The sequence below is a fragment of the Colletotrichum higginsianum genome, chromosome 3, assembly GCF_001672515.1.
Source record: "Colletotrichum higginsianum IMI 349063 chromosome 3, whole genome shotgun sequence".
Classification (NCBI taxonomy): domain Eukaryota; kingdom Fungi; phylum Ascomycota; class Sordariomycetes; order Glomerellales; family Glomerellaceae; genus Colletotrichum; species Colletotrichum higginsianum.
The window spans coordinates 25,101-42,242 of NC_030956.1; the positions used below are offsets into that span (position 1 = coordinate 25,101).

Below are 17,142 nucleotides of genomic sequence, written 5' to 3' on the forward strand. Positions count from 1 at the left end.
GGACAGTATAGTCGCTATACCTATCTAATTATATCAGTATACCTACACAACCGGCTGCCTCCAGAATTCTTGGAATGAAGCGGGCACCGTCTATCAGAGCAGAATATCAAGCCATGCTTTGCCTCGAGACGCTAGTCTCAACTTCTGACATTCCTGTGTTTGGCTATGGCTCTGACACCATGATGCGGCCGTCTCGTTTGTGAACCCTTCTATGGATGAGCTCTATGGCAGGGAACCGTTCAGGGGCAGCCATGGGACGAATCAACGTCTCGATCCATTTACAATCGGCCATACGCAGATGTGCGCATACAAGTGACTGAACTCTTTGTCTCAAGTCAATCGCTATACAAGCCGCGCTGGAAATGAAACGTACAATTTCGATCTTGATGTCGATGGTCACGATAATACATTGGACCGTATTTGAACTTTGGACTCTTGTGTCCCCTGCCCTTCCCTTTTTGAGAAGGTCGATGGATCTTAGCGCCAGCTCCTTCTAACGCTCCTGCAATGATGCGCCAAGTTTCATGCTGGTGGCTGCCAAGAAGCCAGCACATCATGGATGAAATCGCTGATGAGTCTAATCACGGGAACCCTACCAAGAGCTGCCGCTCAAAAGGAGTATCTTCATTGAAAGCGCATAGAGGACGTGTAAGTGTGAATTATTACGTTGGTCTGTTCAAGGTGAACGGCTAAGATCTCAAAAGCCCTGGTTGTGACGTTTGCCAATCCTTGCCTGCACTTACATACCGCTTCAAGAAGCGCCTTGTTGAGCAGTACATTGTTATTGCGGCACGTCCTCGAAGAATTCCTATCGACACTTCCCTCTGAGCTAGGTTGTAGCACAAGTGGTTTTCTTGTATTCAATAACGAGGTGATAAAGAAGGGAGATTGTTGAAACACGGTGTTGAATATCTTTCTGACCACATCAGCATCTGCAAGCTGAAACTCAATCTTCTTGTCAACGCTACCAGATCGGATCAAGCCTTCATCGAGCGTCATTCTGCAAATCTTGGATTTAGGTCTATCGTCATTCGCAACCTTGGACACATGCTTCTTTCGGAAGTGTTTGGTCAAGTCACTAGATGTGTAAAACTCATAGGTAAGCTTGTCCAATCGGCCCATGTCATCCGGATGTAAATCCAAAGCCTTTCAAATACAGATAAAGCATCTCTTGGGCCGCTCCTTATCGTTAGTGATGAACACAGATCGTGTAGCGAGGTCCAACTGGCCACCCTCAGGCGGATCAGAGGTAGAGTAAGAGACTGCTGCCTCTGGTGTCGACCGAGGGCGAGACCGGAGCACAGTCTCAATAGCCTAACGAATTATGAAGATGTCGTTCAGGTCCTCAACGGCAGTGGCAGCTCCCGCTCGCCAGGATGTATGTCGAGGTTATCAAGATGGTGCGACGAGGTGAGACCGGATGCATTGAAAGCTCGGTGTCGGAAGAAGACGCCTACGAGGAATGTGCAAGGGCTTAGGAGCAAGGACGGATCGAACATCGTCTCAGGGATGGAGTATGATTTCCTATAATGTAAATATGGTTTAATTGCCTGCCTTCTGGGTCTCTGGCTAGAACGACCCTGATGAGTTTGAACCGCAAGATTAGAGTCGCTTCTGAGCGAGAACCGGCTGGAGCAAGCAGAAGGAGAAAGGGCACAGTAAGGATGCGCAGTTCTCTAAGCTTGAACGACTTCTTTGTTGTACTCAGCGTCATCCCGATTAATACTTAAGATCGTCAATCGTCAAATAACGATTAGCTCTCTATTGCTTGATTAAATGGTATTTCTTCCCTAAATCTCGCAGAACCTGGAGCAGTCGGCAGGAGCATTAGTGTTGCTGTGGAATAAACCTGCTCCATGCATGCTGCAGTTCAGCTTCAGATTAACCTTTTCACCTACAGCTCTCTTGAAGACTAGTCGAAAGACATTCCAAGGTGCCTAGAGAGCTCTTCTTTAAGATTCTGCATTTCTTTTACGAGCACATACTGTCGCCACTGCTCCTCCACGGCATCGAGAAGCACCGTCGTCCTAGGGCTGTAATCCTGGCAGGCCAGGCGAAGGGGTCCTCGTTGAACGCCTCGACCTTGCGTCGCCAATACTCAGTTGACTGAATATTGCTATTAAAGAGCCTGATTTAGTCTTCTACATCTAAATCATTATCACAGGGATCGTCAGTATCGGTTGCGTCAATGCCCGAGTCAACTTTTTTAATCCTTTCTATTAAAGACGTTGTTATTGTTGTAGTTGTGTCTTTTCAATACATAGTCTAATAGACTATACTAAGCCTATAGTACTGTATATTCTTAAATAAGCTACCTTACTAAGTTGACAGTATAAGAATAGAGTATAGTACTTGTATTAGGCTTTTTACTGATGTTTTTTTTGCATTGTATAACTAGTCTTAACTACTGGATCCAATTAGTTCTACACTAGTTAAATTAGTATTCTTAAATATTAAATATATATAAATAGTTTATTCTAAGTTAATTATAAGTACTATATTAAATACTTTTATTTTATATTATTAGTATAATAGTAAGTACTATATAGTATTAAATACTACTTTTTTTTACATTTATAGTTTTTATAATAGTACTAGTATACAATAGAGTTTATTATCTTTTCTACTTTATAGCTCTTATAGGCTATACTACCTTACTTTAAAGAGTTAGTAGTAGATATATAGCTAGTCCCTTTGTACTTTACTGTTAAAGTATTAGCCGTATCTAATAGCATACATTTTTAGTTAATATAGAGAGAGATATAACTTACTTAAATGCTACTCCTGCATCAACAATGACTTGACTAGGTGCTAGAAAGTCAGTCGACCACGGCGAGTTATACCTAGACGTTAGATTAGCAAGTCTCTCTCGCCTAAGCATAGTGTTTTATTAATGTACCTGTTGCAGATGTAATAGGGGTCATATGCCCCGCGACTAAGCCTTAGCACCCGGAAGATGAAGACTGAGGCGCACCGGTCTAGCACATATAGGAACTGCTGTCATTCTTTGTGTTCTGTATCTCACATTGTGGGGGGTGGGTGGACAGGCGGGGTAGACTCACCTATACATTTGTCCAGGCACCACTGCTCAATGTTGTCTGTAACGCCCTCGCTCGCGCTGTTTGAGGTAGCGACGTAGATGCCGCTCTCAACATTGTCCCGTTCGTAGACGCGCTGGAAGCCCTGTGGCTTCTTGCTCCATTGGGGTTTGGGGGGCCGGGCGAAGCGGCGCGGGTCGACGCCGTTCCAGATCACGGGCGGCCCACGCCTGATGCGCGGGTATGAGAGGGACTTAACCATGGCCTTGACGTTGGTGGCGACCTTGCCGGAAACCTGGAGCCGGGTACGGTATTCGTCCTGGGAGAGCCAGACGGCGATAACGCCTGCAACAGAAGCGGCGGCTGGTGCGTTATGTTAGCGCAATTGGCTTCTTCTTGTGTGCAATTCGACAGGAAGGGGTAACGCAAAGAGAAAAGGGGGCTAAGAGATACGAAGAGAGAGGAAATTACCAAAGGAAGTGCCAGAGCTCTGTTTCGAGCCGCTAGAATCTCCTGAGGCGCATTTGCCGCGGCCTGGGGCTGATGTGGTTAGCTCCTTGCCGGTGCCCAGAGAATTTGTGGCGCGGATGCCGACGTTGTCAACAGCGCCAACAACAATGATGTCTGTTGTCTTGCCAAAGAGGGCTGGGTAGTCTGACACCTTGTCTAATCTTGACCCCTTGAATTTGTTAGCTTGGGGTTCGTTAAAGTGTAGGAAGATAGTGTTATAAAGAACTTTAGGGCTTACTGTCTTTTTATTGCCTGACGATGTTACAATAATAATGTCTTCAGCTAAACGATCGACAATAACTTGTTTAAAGGTTGAAATATCGGATTTATCCAATACTACAGCTAATAGGGACTGGCTTAGCAAACTGGTCGAGGTAATAGAAATTATACTAGGGAGGGACTTAATAAGACTTACAACTCCGAAAAGACATATTAATTACAGCTTTTCCCCTAATGCCCTTCTGGGTAACGTCATTGCTGATCATTACAAGCGCCTTAGTAATAGCCAATAATGACCACTCTTCAGGCAGTTTGACCATAACTATGTTGGCTTCCTTGGCAGTACCGTACTTTAGGCCTGTCGCCTTAGAAGCTATGCAGGAGCCGTGGTTTCTGTAGTCTGTTTCCTCCTGCACAGCGCCGTCAACGTACATAAAGTCCTTACTCCCTGTCATACTAGTCCATTCCTACTTACTTTCATTAGCAGTTGGCCTCTTTTAGTGCTTTCTTTTTGTATTGTATTGAGGCAAAGACAAACCGGATGCTTAGAGTTGGCGCCACTGTCTATCACATAGATCGTTACGCCTTTGCCTGCCTCAGAGGCGTATCCAAACCCAGGGAGCTCATCTCGCCACGAGCCGGGGGGCTGTGAGATGACCTTGAGTTCTTCAGCGGCGCCAGGCTGAAGGCGGATGACGGCCGGGTCCTGGAGGGTCGTCTGTGGCGGGCCGTGCGAGCCCTTGGTTGGTGCTTGGCGAGACGTCAAAGGCAGCGGCGCTAACGATAGAGGCTGGTCTTCCTTAAGCCTCACATCAGGTGCCACGCTGCCGACCTATAGCAGACACTTTCGTTCAGTATCACGCTGTAGGGAGTTAACTAGGAGAGAGTTATTACGTACACCAGGGAGCTTTGCTATGGCATCGGCTTGGGAGGAGCTCATAGCTGCTACAAAGAAAGCGACTAAGCCGGTGCGTTTGCTAGTAACTTCCTCTAGAGACTCTGGCGAAGTGTTTATTAAAAGGATATTCTTAATGTACTGGATTTGTTCCCCAGTAGCGTCCTGTGCTGCGAGTATAATGTACTGGGTATGCGCTACAGTGGATGAGGCAGACGATAGGGCCGAGGACGTAGAGTTGGGTGCGGACGCCTTGGGCTTGGCTGGGTCTGGTAGCATTAGGTGAGGTTGTGTGGCGCTTGCTTGTCTCCTGGTGTTGGAGAACGGCTGTCGACTGGCGAAGAGGTAGCTTCTCTTGTGTACTATATCCCGCAATCCGCCATGGTAGGGGTGGGATAAAACTCCATTGCCCAAGAGGAGCATAGCAAGACACCAGAGGAGGTTGCTAAAGTGCATTTGTAAGAAGTGTAAGGAGTAGCAAACGGATAGGGAGTAAAATGTGATTGTAGGCTCTACAACAGCATGTGAGACACTGGAGCACAAGAGGGTAAGGCTGTAAATATGGTTAAGAATTGAGAGTACGGATGCTGTAGGAATCTTATGTGATGAGAAGCGGCCTTGATCTATGTCTACTTGGCAGATATGACACCGGCTGGATCGGCTTTGATCTGCGCCATTTGCGTCTCTCTTAGGCATCAAATCTTAACAGTGGAACTAGGTAAGTAAAAGACTTGATGCATGCTTCTATGCGAGTCATGGATGTAACCTATTCGGGACAATCTGATGATACTAAAATAGGCCAGCTTATTATTTCCACCTAGTACTAGCTCTGTAAGACTTTTCAGGATAGCATTAGGCCTGATCCTATCCACTCTTTAGTACGAAGAAGACACTCTTTCTCCTCATTCATATATGCAGATTCTGCTGGCTACCCTGACTAACTGTCAGTAAGCCGGGAGCCGAGACGTACAGCCACCTTCCGTGAGGTCTCGAAGTTACGCTCGAATAGAAGATAACTAATGGAACAGGCTATCTGCCTGCAGGGATGCCACGGGCTGCGGCTCCGCGGCACTTCGATCTGCACACATTGGCGTATTAGGTTAGGACGGCAACACTTGCATGAAGTGGATCCCTGCTGGGCCGCTCCAGTCTACTTGCATGCGAGCGGCATCTTCAGCCTCTAGCCAAACAATCGCAGACATTGCGATCGACTTGCTGTTGATGATGTCTGTTCTCAACCGCATACGCACCGACTTCGGCGTGCAGATCCCGTTGCTGGCGCTGATGGAGACGCAAACCTAACGTGATGTTCTGATGAAAAGCAATGATGGCGTACTATCATGCCACAGGAATGACGGGCCGGGACCTGACGTAGAAGCAGCATCGCGTGGAGAAACCGGTGAGACGGCTGCGTACTCGAAGTCTCAAGCCGCATCACCAAGCCTTGGTCGAGTCGCGGACGCACCCGTTGTCCCCACCAGCAGCAGCGCGTTTTCCAGCAGGGCCGTCCTGCTGCAGAGACGTGGTTGCGGGGAAAACACCTTGTGTCTCTTCCTGGATGCCTCAGAGAGCAGCGTGATATACACCTGCCTTCCGCCGTCCTCTTTACTCACACAGACACCACCATCTTCGCCCTTGAATCGCCGTTCCACGGCATGGAAAACATTTCTGACTGCTCCATGCAGGAGTACTGCTCCTTCTTCGTGGACGCCATCTGCCGTGTCCAAACCACGGGTCTCTACATGCTCGGCGGCTAGTCTATCGGCGGGCGTTTTGCCTATAAGTGCGCTGCCCAGCTCGCTCGCTAGGACCACTCGCTTCGTGGTCTGCTTCTCATCAAATCATACCAGCGCCCACGCACCCCATTTTGCCGCCAGCCCAGGCGGGGTATGCGTTGAGCATCTCGAGGCAACAGGCTTTTTTGAGTGGCCTGGGCGCCCGACGGCAGTGCCAGACTGGCAGAAGCGACATATGCTCTATTGCATACTCATGAACAGCTTATAGACTCCTTCACCTCCTCGTGTTGATGGAACTGACGGGACCAAAGTGTACTGTCTGGTCTGCCCAGGGCGACTTTTCGCTTTTCCCGGCCAAGGTTTTGCAGTCCAAGCTAAAATGATCACTTTCGTTCGGGAGAACACGAAGAAGCGCACCAATGCTTCCGGGGCGTGGTTGAAAGAAGTACGTTCGATGGAAGAAGCAGCTAGGCAATCAGATGAGTGGGCACATCTGTCAGGAGCCCGTGTGCAATCACATGTAGTCCAAGGGGACCACTTCGACATCATGTTACCTACAGTACGAAGTGATCTGGCGCATGTGCTCGAGAATACTGTGCAAAGGTTTTTCTACAGTCCCATTTAATTTAGTAAAGACACTAGGTAGTTAAGGAACATACAAAGAGTTGAGTCAGCCTATAGTAGCGGCTCAAAGGCATCTAAACGCGCCCACATTCTCCACGTATGACTTGCCAATGCTCAGTTTTCTATGGTATACGGAACTTATCCTGGCAACATCTTTGCGAATTACCGGTAACACGATCGGAAGCGCGTGGCATCCCTTGCTTATTCTAGCAATTCTGAATATTGTCAGCCTCGAAGACCGCCTAATCCATGCGGCAGGCAGCTTGGCTTTCCGTCAATCGTTGCTGTCGTCTAAGCATCAATCGTTTGAACACTAGCATGTGATCCATTTTGACATCACGACTTTGGACACCTGGTTTCCCGTCTTGACTTTCGTCATGCCCTGCTCAAACTTGACCTTGTACTTCATAACTCCCTTTACATATTGGCAAGTGCAACTATGGATGTGGCATGTTGCCATTGTATTAACGCCTCTCGCTTTTTGTATTCTGCCAGCGATGCTACTGGTTTCAAAATCTCATCCTCTTGATAGCAGCCTGTTCATTCAAAGACTGAAAACAACTGTATCTCTTATTCAGCTGATGGAATTTCACCTCTCTGACCAATTTGTGACTCAACTCCAGCACACCACGGCTACATTGGAGCATATAAGGTCTTTACGTTCCAAACACACCATCATCTCACGATACAGCAGGCCAGAATTTTGCGAACATGCGGTTCACATCACAGTTATCCGCGTCTCATTCGTAAATCCCTTATCTGCTTGTATTGTGATGGCTATTAATAATTTTGTCGCAATGACTTAGATGAGATAAATAACGTCATGGCCTCCTTGACTCACCGGCCACGTTTCTTGCCAAAGGGCTCGAGTTTGCATTTAAAAGATTCCCTTATACCGCTGGCAAGTGCAATTACACTATCCATATCGTACGCCCTGAGATGGGGCAACTTTTTCGCGCCGTCGTTAGAGGCAATAGCAGGTCCACTGCTCACTAATCTCAGAATCTGCCACGGACGTCTGGCCAACAGTGGTTCGAAACATTTTACCCCGACTCTATCCATCTTTTCAGTCGAGCGGGCCATGACGGGACTTGCTATGTGCACTCTGTGCATCCACTGGTCCAAGAGCTGGTGCAGTGTCGGTCAATACCTCTTGTAGAGGAGGCGTCGGCTGGTCAATTTTGACATACTGGTGATTTAATAAACAGATAGTAGGATCACAAGCCAGAATCATCAATAGTGAATAGCAGATAACGAATAGTTTTAGTAAAATCCAGTGTTTTGCTAACATGTTTCCACCTATGCTATGCTAGACAAGCTCTAACTCTGCAGTCACACCTACTAGGGATGCAAGAAACTTGTAAGGGCAGGACGTTAGGCTATGTTGAGTTTTGTAAAGATGACTAGTTGACTGTAATCCAGTAAAGCCCAGTTCTCCACATGCTTCTAGTTGTGACAAGAACGCCTTTGCGCAGGAATGCTGTTATTAGAAGACCGTAGGTGACTTCTAAAGAAGTCCACTAGCTTTGGAGTGCTTTGCGTAGTCTGGTCGTAGAGATCAATGTGTGTCATGTTCGGTATGATGTAAAGCTCCTTGGGCTCTTCAGCTTGCTCTATGGCATGTTCGCTGAAGTATAACGTGTCTGCTGCCCCTCCAGCAATCATCAACAAAGGCCTGGGCGAAATCAGCTGCATAAAGGTGTATGATCGGTAGGTCGACAGCAACTCGACGCTTCGCCACAAGTTCAAGTTAGGCGACGTCTTGGCCTGACCTCGGGGCGTTCTGTAGTAGTCGTGGGCCTCTTGATAGAAGACAGGCAAGTTAGGTGTAACGTCTGCCGGTGTGTGCGGTACAATACGGGTTTGATTGGGGGGCGAGCCCAGTCCCTCGGCGGTACGTTGGCGGCCTGCCTCGGCCAAAAGCCCGTTCAATGTTGGTAAAAAAGGGCCACCGTAGCTTCCGAAGCCTTCGGCGTTCAGCGTTCCCAAATCTACGGCGCTGACGGTGGCAACAGCCTTGATACGCTTGTCCGTCTGCGCGGCAAAGGGAACGTAACCCCCAGAGGCGCAAACGCCCAATGCCCCAATGTTTTCCGCATCAACGATTGGAAGCGTTGACAAGTATGTTACAGCGTTCCTGACGTCGTTCGCACGCTGGTAAGGATCCTCGAGGTAGCGAGGGAGGCCTCCGCTCTCTCCTTGGTAGGCTGCGTCAAATGCGAGAGTAATGAATCCGCTCTGCTCCGCAATCTCACGAGCGTATAAGCCGGCAGTCTGCTCTTTGACACCACCACGTGGATGCCCAACCACGATCGCGGGACGTCTGACCGCGACTGTGCCTGTCGAGTTCGTGTCCGGGACGTAGAGATGGCCCGCGAGAGATATGCCATCACTCTCGAAGTGAACCCATTGTGGCTCCAAAACTGCTGCTGCAGTTTTTGGAAGGATGGAGGTAAATAGTAAAGAGATTATCCAGGGAGTTTGCTTGAGCATCATGATTTCTCCGAATGTTGACAATGAGTGTAAGTCTGCTTTGGGGCGCGGATCTTGGTGGACAAAAGCTTTGGGTTCGCAATGAAAAAGATCGAGGATGAGATGGCGATATTATAATTGCATCATGAGAGGCAACGCAGTCTATTTGTAGCAAACAGCCTTGACAAGCACTTGGATGGGCGACTTACTTCTTCTAATTAGACGGAATCATGCAACCCGCTTATCCCGAAGGCCGACTGAACGATTATTCTCCAAGTCCCTGACAAGATGCAGTATACATGTCACCAGACATCAGCATGGGTTCTGCTAAGGAGTTTGACCCTGTTGGCGGAGCGAAAGCTTGCGTGGTAAGTGTTGCTGACACGGGCATTGCGGAGTTAGCAAGGCCAAGGAATCATGTCATCACGGTACTAATTAGCAATAACAACCCCCTAAATTCTAGGTAAGGAGAAAGAACAGGTACGCATGCATCTCTCGACAACTCATTTACGAACAAAAAGCGCATCGTGTTCTCCATTCGCACGATCAGTGCATCTCCTTAAGGGGGTAATCTTCGCATGCCTTCGACCCCTTTGTCAAACAAATCAGCGGTTGTTGATTGTGTTGTGCCACTGTATCCATCGCACGAGTCTACCGCCCGGTTTCCGCTTCTTTGATACTGCGTCATTGTGTTTTCATCAGTGTTGTCTAATTGTCATCGGTATCATTGTGGCTGAGCAGCACGACCTTGGAGAGTTTAACTACCTTGGCCAACCCTGTTTACCCACGGAGTTAGGGAATTTGGATAATATGGCACTCAAGCCGCTGACACCCTAGCATATTTTGTAGAGCCAACGAAGACGATGTCACCATGTTCTCGGTCCACACTTGTTTAACACTTAGTGCCAAGTGCAAATCGTTTCCCAAGACCTGCAACCGGTCAGCCATGTGACTGCGGTATATGCAAGCGCCTGAAACGTGGGGCAAGGGAAAGACCGTATAGTGCTGTAATGACCGCCAAGAGGAAATCAGTTGACCATCTCTATTCGTAGCACAAGACGCAATGTACTGTCGTGCCCGCTATTAAACTGCCTTACTGCCAGCGGTTGTTGCCCTGCCCCTTGTGCTTTACGGGGGACTTTGAGGCGGACTACCAATCTCATACAACATAACCACTGGCTTGCTCTTCCCTAGGCAGCTACAGAATACAGATACTTACCACCGGAACTCGTCCATTAAACAGGCCACTGACGTCAAGCAATCGCTGCTTGGTCCTGGCAAGCAAGATGATACCCGAATCTATCGGGTCGGGGCCCGAAAGTTTCCGATTGCGATTCCCTGATGCTGACACCCTTCGGAACCCTGCCACAGCTGTCACTACTCTCAATATTCAAGCTCACGTGTCAGAGATTGGACCGAAGCTGAATCTTTCAGGAAGACCCCGGGAGTGCTGACTATAAGCCTCACAGGTCGCGCGCGGACTTTATCCGGTGCGAATTCCGAAGCTGTTTCATTGATGAGCTTGCTCCTTACTTGTGGTTCTTTTCTCATAAGCTGGCCTCCCAGATCGACGCTCCACACGAGCAGGTCTTTCTAAAAAGAAGGAGGACCTCAATATCCGAAATTGCTGATCTACATCTCATCTGGCACGATAACACCATCTACATCAACCCGTTCACAAACTTCTCTAGCTGCCCAACGCGTGGATTGAGGGGTGGACGCTGCCCCAAGCATCCAGCATGTCGCCTTTTGCTTCTTGTCAAGCCTGGGCCGTTCCATTATTGGCTTCGGGAGGTCCTGTTCATGTTAGCTTCGACACCCATCCAACTTCGAACTCACGCAGCGTCACCTGTTGATATCGGACAATGTCGACAAGCTTGAGTTTCTCGCCCTTATTATAGCATTTTAAGACATTCCTGACAGAGCTGTCACAGAGAAATATCACTACAGACAACTCCGTCTTTATTGCCTCTATACATCTTCCTAAGGTGACTATGATACAGAAGCCCTTTTAAGTTAAGCCTCTTTAGTAGAGGTCTCTTCATCAGACCCCTTCTTTTTAGACGACTTCTTAGACGCCTTTTCAGCGGGGGCTTCTTCAGTAGATCCCTCATCAGTTAAAGCCTCATCAGCAGAATCCTCATCAGTAGACCCCTTCTTCTTAGACCCCTTTTCAGCAGGGGCCTCTTCAGTAAATCCCTCTTCAGTTAAATCCTCATCAGTAGACCCCTTCTTCTTAGAGCCCTTCTTCTTAGATGCCTTTTCAACAGTGGCTTCTTCAGTAGAAGCCTCATCAGTGGACCCCTCATCAGTGGACTCCTCATCAGTGGACTCCTTCTTAGAACCCTTCTTCTTAGACGCCTTTTTAGCAGGGGCTTCTTCAGTAGATCCCTCTTCAGTTAAAGCCTCATCAGTAGAAGCCTCATCAGTGGACTCCTTCTTCTTAGAGCCCTTCTTTTTAGACCCCTCTTCAGTAAAGGCCTCTTCAACAGGCCCCTCATCAGCAGAGGTCTCATCAAAAGACCCCTCATCAAGAGACCCCTTATCAGTAGACCCCTTCTTCTTAGGCCCCTCTTCAGTAAAGGCCTCATCAGTAGAAGCCTCATCAGTAAGCCCCTTCTTAGAACCCGTCTTCGTAGACCTATCTTCAGTAGAAGACTGATCTCTGTTCTTCTTAACACGAGGGGGCCGCTTATTACCCAGCTTGGGGAGACCCTTAGAATGTAAGTATAAGGTACTAAGTTTCTTAGGGAGTAGATTTACCTTCAGTAAATTAGAACCAAATCCGGGTTTCTTCAGAGCCCTCTTAGATAGTGTAGAACATAGGGTTCCATCCGGCTGCGTTTGGCTGTTGGTGCCCAGGCATTGAGGTCCAGATGTGGTGTAGCCCTGGACAAGCTTGTCGACAATGCTGTTCTCTGCAGGCGATCTGCTGTGCTCCTGACGGATGGATACCACGTTGAAGGGGGCTCCATTACACAGAAACGACCACAGAAGGGTTGCAAAACAGACTAGATGAAGGAGTCGTTGATGTCCAGTCATTTCGACAAACTCTGGATGCGTGCGCTCAAGGGGTTTGGTGGAGTCAGAAGAGGAAAACAAAGCAAAGATGGAATGATAGAAGAAGGTGAGGTGAATAAGGAGGAGGAGGCTTTTTTGTTTCGTTTACCCTTTTCTTGCTATCTCTTCAGTGTACTTATACTGAACTGGAGCATACCAGCTACATCCTACTCTTTTTTAACTACTGCCAGCATTGCACGCTCATTTCTTCTTGCAGTGATCTTCCTAGCTTACACGGCAATACACTTTTGTACCAAGCTACTGATTTAAGGTGATCTTGTGCATCGGAAATACCGAAAATGTTGTAGGTGGAGTCCAGAAGGAGCAAATGTATGCCTTGAGTGTTTTTTATTCCAGGTTCCCATAATCAACTCTAGTTGAGCATCCTTGTTTGATTCCGCAATGTGGCCCCCCCTGCACACTTTTTCTAATTAAGTTAGAATCTAAAAAACTTTAACCTCAGTAGTACCAGTAGTACCAATTAATAGCTCCTGTCTTATTTTGAAAAACAGGGTTTTACAATTTCTTTTCTTCCGTTAACGTTCTGTTTCTCTGCCAACAAGGAACAAAACGGCCGGGCGGCTTTCTGCACAATGGTCCTTAATACACTAGTAGCTATTTAGACATATTTACAGCAAACCTACAGTCTCTATGTTCAGCGTTTAAAACAGTGTCTAAAACAGCTTCCTAAAACTACTGTACGCTTTAGTTAAGTAGCTATAATAAGCTATGCATCCATCTTTGCTATATTTTGCCGCATGCTTCGCCCTCACTGTAGGAGCAAGCCCAGTCAAGCTATGCTGAGGTTAGCTGTACATTATAAGTATGTAAACTAGGTCGGGAGACTGATTATGACCGATCTGTTGCAGTCAACGAAGGCAGCTTAGGCTTTGGCCATGGCGTTGTTGCGTTTGAAGGAAACAGCAATGTGTGGATAGTTGATTCTAAGGCTGACGGTCTTGTACTACCAAAGGGTGGATATGATTTAGACAAATACTTGGATATGAAAGACTGTTTGGTACGCGATGCTGAAGAGGAAGCTAGAGTTTCCATCATGAGGAGTTCTATTGTATCTTCTTCTATTGACGATGGCTTAGTGCATCAGTTTAAGTGCAAACTGTAATAATTAGCTAGCATAAGAACAGCATCATACTAAACCTTTAGTAGCTTATATAAAGTAACCTAGACTAAAGTCTTAACCATAGAGACTATGTAGTCTTAACTACTACTACTTTAACTTAGCCACAGCGTCTAGATAGGTTGCAGAGCTATCCTCTCTTAACATCTTCCTAATGTTCTTTGCTGTTAAGCCTACTAGGGGATGGATCTCTAGTTCTTGCTCTGCAGCCAGCTTTGGAAGCACAGGCAGATGCGTGTGCGGATCATAGGTGGCGCCTCTTGGCACGACTTGCGTCTGGACCGTTGCCGGGCCCTCCTTGAACGTACTCTCCGACGGCCCTTTCGTAATCAAGTTCTTTCCAAACGCCATCGGCGTCATGCCCGTGGCGATGTCGACACCTTTGATGACGCGCTCTTGGATTCTGAGCGCGGCCTCTGGCTGGTTGAAGGCAGACAAGTGACCCGCGAAGAAGAGCCTCGTGAACGAGAAGGCGTCGGCTTGCTTTACCTCGCCGGGGATCTGGCCGTCGCTGTTGGCCGTCAAGTTCACAAACCCGGCCGAGGCCCAGTTGGCGGCACCCACGTTCGCTGCGACAATCTGGGCGCCAATCATGTTGCTGTCGTAATCCGCGTCGCCAGTGAAGAGGGCGACGGTGATACCCTGTTGAAGCAGACTTGCCATGGACTTGGTAACGAGTTCGCCTGTCCGACTGTCGTCGCCGGTCGAGCTGAAGGCCATGGACGTCTGCACCGACGCCTGGGTGAAGTTGTTTGAAGCCCCGATAGCTGCTTGTATGTCGGCTCTATTGAGATACGCGACGAAGAATGGTGCCGGGAACGGATATGGCAGCAAGTATCGGATATCGTTTTCGGCGCGGCGCGCGTTGATGTCCCAGAAATCTTCAACCTTGTCAACACAGAAAGCGTCGGCATCGGCGCAGATCTTATCAGCTGGCTTGCTGTTGCAGGCTGTCTGCCGATCCTGACACCCACCGGGACCGAACATGTTGGTAAAGAGCTGTTGTTGGAGAGTATCGTTGAAGGGCTTTATGTCGTAGGGGTTGCCCGGGGACACTGAGTAGTTGTAATATGCACCAAACTGCACTCGGGTATCCATGAACCCGTCTTCGATGGAAATGGATTTGAGGGGGATCTGGAGAGTGCCAGGTGCTTTCAGCTGGTTTTGCTCGGTGATGTAGCTGGCAAAAATGGGGGCATAGTGGCCGCCGTAGGACTGGCCGGTGATATGCACTCCGTTGGACGTGTACTGTGGAAAGGCGCCCATGATTCCCTGCATTACCTGGTAGAAGACCTTTGCGGCCTCGGTCGTCGAGTTTGGTGTGAGGGAGATGTCCATTGACGAGTAGGTCCCGCATCGCGGGTCTGCCAAGGTGCATTGCTGGGGTATGATCTCGGCCGTCTTGGGGTTTACAGTGCCGTTGACCAAAGTGGTGTATGAAAAACCGACGGTTGCTGGCTGGTCGACAAAGAGCAAGTTGCTCACGCCTGACCAGGACAACGGGTTGTCGGCAACCTTTCCCTTGGCATTGATCGTGCAGGGGCCGATTTCGCCGAAGAGCCCATTCATGGACGACGCCCCAGGTCCTCCATCCAGCCTGACCGTCATGGGAGCTGCGGCTGCATTCTGTCTCGCTTCGAACAGGTAAAAATACATGTGCTGAGTTGGGCTAACGTCCACATAGCCCGCGAAGCTCTTCACCTTGTCATTCGTCTCGCAAATACCGTTGGGAACTTGCTTGAATCGGACGGTGACTCCTGCAGGCCCTTTGACAGTCTTGAGATCTGCAGGCTGAGCTACAAACTGACCAGATATGAAAGGCGCCAAGAAAGCAGCAGCCAAATAGGAAAAAGAGGCCCGCATCGTTACAATTGTTTGCTGTTGTCGTAGCGAACGACAGGTCTGGCAGACAGACTGATAAGCTGAAATTTTGAGGAAGCTGAACAGCTCGACGACCTTGCGTATTAACAAATACTAGTTCGACACGCTTGATCTTTATGGGGCCCCAGCTGACGGCCTGAGTGACACATCAGACAAAAACCTCCCTTTTTTTTTTCTCGATGACTTAACCGGCAGTTGCTGTACACTGTTGCACGCTGGTATCAATCAGTACGATGCATCGTTAGAATGTAATGCGAGAAAGATGATTCTCCACGAAATGAGCAGATTGGATTTTTTTTCTGAAAGCCAACGTAGAGTTCTCAGCAGCGACGACATGTTTCACCGGTTCCAAGAGACTCTTGCTTGAGACAAGCTAGTAAGGGATATGCTAGGTTGGTTAAAGTCTATTGTAGGCTCCAGACACGGGATGTTAGGGGCCACAACCCACGGGTGTTTTTTCGCTAGTTTCGCATAGACTTTCGCAGTTACCTTTCAAAGTAAGAGCTTATCTCACCGGGTTAATGGTAGCTTAGCCCAGCCATCCATCCCGGCAGAAACAACATTGGGGCGCGGCGAGTTTCACTCGGAGCGTCGGTGGATCGTCGGTAATGAGGGAGCCTGGTACGCCGCAATGACAAGCCGGCATGCCCCGGAGCAGGTCAGGTCCGTTCGATACTTGCCATCCGCCCGAGATACATCGTACGCACCAGGCGGGCGGGTGGGCTACTCCGTCGGCATTTGATACGACGCGACGAGGCGCGCGTTCCTCGAAGCGGCACGTCGGGGACCATCTAGGCGAGCAGCCGCAAATGCCGCCGGTCGCGGGTGTCGCGCACGGCGCAATGGTACTGGAGGATAAGCTATCGTTGTTGGATCTGGACAAGGTCCTTGACTTCCCCGTCATGATTGTCCTACACGGCCTGCGTCATAAGCACCATTGCGCAATTCAATTACCACGTCGGCAATCGTACGTTCACGGCGACGCACCCGCAGCCTGCCGGCCTTCGTGCCATACGTCGCGGACGTGCTTCCCCCACACCCCGCTACGTTCAGCGGCTCCTTGAACGGGCGAAGGACTCCACAAACACGTTCCACTTGCCGTACGAGGAAGACCTGCACCCCCACCTCCGGCGAAACCATCGCGACCGGCCGGCCTTGCCCCGGCACTGACTGCGATGTCATGTTCACCCCCCAAGAAGAAGAGCAAGAGGGGAAAGGGGGAGGGGGGAAAGAAGAAGACAAGGAAAAGACGGCCGGGTTTGTTGGCTGGCACTGCTACAGTGACTGAATAGCTAAACAACCTGCTCTTTGTAGATGGCCCCGAGGCCAACACTGCAGCGGCCGACGGCGACGGGCAACCGGAGCGGGGACAGAGGGTTTGCAGCCAAGGTGACCGACTTCGTGGCGGGCATCCGGCATCCGACCGGGCGCAGGTGTGTGTGGATAACGGCTGATCCAGGCGTCGTTCGTCCGAAAGCGCTTTATAACTAGCTGCTAAAGGCCGGCCCCCCCACCCCCGGCACCCCCGGCCCCCACCGACACACCCACAGGCGTCGCTCGCTGTTGGCC

General features: G+C 49.2%; 5 protein-coding genes across 5 annotated transcripts; 1 reads left to right on the plus strand and 4 right to left on the minus strand.

Annotated features, from left to right (window-relative positions):
• Positions 1-3,021: 3,021 nt before the first annotated feature.
• On the minus strand, positions 3,022-5,118 carry CH63R_03549 (Alkaline proteinase; the record flags this gene model as incomplete). Its single annotated transcript, XM_018298524.1, has 5 exons — positions 3,022-3,401; positions 3,510-3,884; positions 3,964-4,234; positions 4,306-4,599; positions 4,666-5,118. The coding sequence occupies 5 exons, from the start codon at positions 5,116-5,118 to the stop codon at positions 3,022-3,024; spliced, it is 1,773 nt and encodes a 590-aa protein (XP_018159770.1).
• A 3,350-nt stretch (positions 5,119-8,468) lies between these two features.
• Positions 8,469-9,518, minus strand: CH63R_03550 (Dienelactone hydrolase; the record flags this gene model as incomplete). The annotated part of the gene is made up of 1 exon (XM_018298525.1): positions 8,469-9,518. The coding sequence occupies one exon, from the start codon at positions 9,516-9,518 to the stop codon at positions 8,469-8,471; it is 1,050 nt and encodes a 349-aa protein (XP_018159771.1).
• Positions 9,519-11,510: 1,992 nt separating this feature from the next.
• CH63R_03551 (uncharacterized protein) lies at positions 11,511-12,536 on the minus strand (the record flags this gene model as incomplete). Its single annotated transcript, XM_018298526.1, has 1 exon — positions 11,511-12,536. One exon carries the CDS (start codon positions 12,534-12,536, stop codon positions 11,511-11,513), a length of 1,026 nt encoding a protein of 341 aa, XP_018159772.1.
• Positions 12,537-13,312: 776 nt separating this feature from the next.
• Positions 13,313-13,677, plus strand: CH63R_03552 (Nudix domain-containing protein; the record flags this gene model as incomplete). The annotated part of the gene is made up of 2 exons (XM_018298527.1): positions 13,313-13,359; positions 13,437-13,677. 2 exons carry the CDS (start codon positions 13,313-13,315, stop codon positions 13,675-13,677), a joined length of 288 nt encoding a protein of 95 aa, XP_018159773.1.
• Positions 13,678-13,782: 105 nt separating this feature from the next.
• Positions 13,783-15,555, minus strand: CH63R_03553 (Carboxypeptidase S1; the record flags this gene model as incomplete). The annotated part of the gene is made up of 1 exon (XM_018298528.1): positions 13,783-15,555. The coding sequence occupies one exon, from the start codon at positions 15,553-15,555 to the stop codon at positions 13,783-13,785; it is 1,773 nt and encodes a 590-aa protein (XP_018159774.1).
• Positions 15,556-17,142: the final 1,587 nt, after the last annotated feature.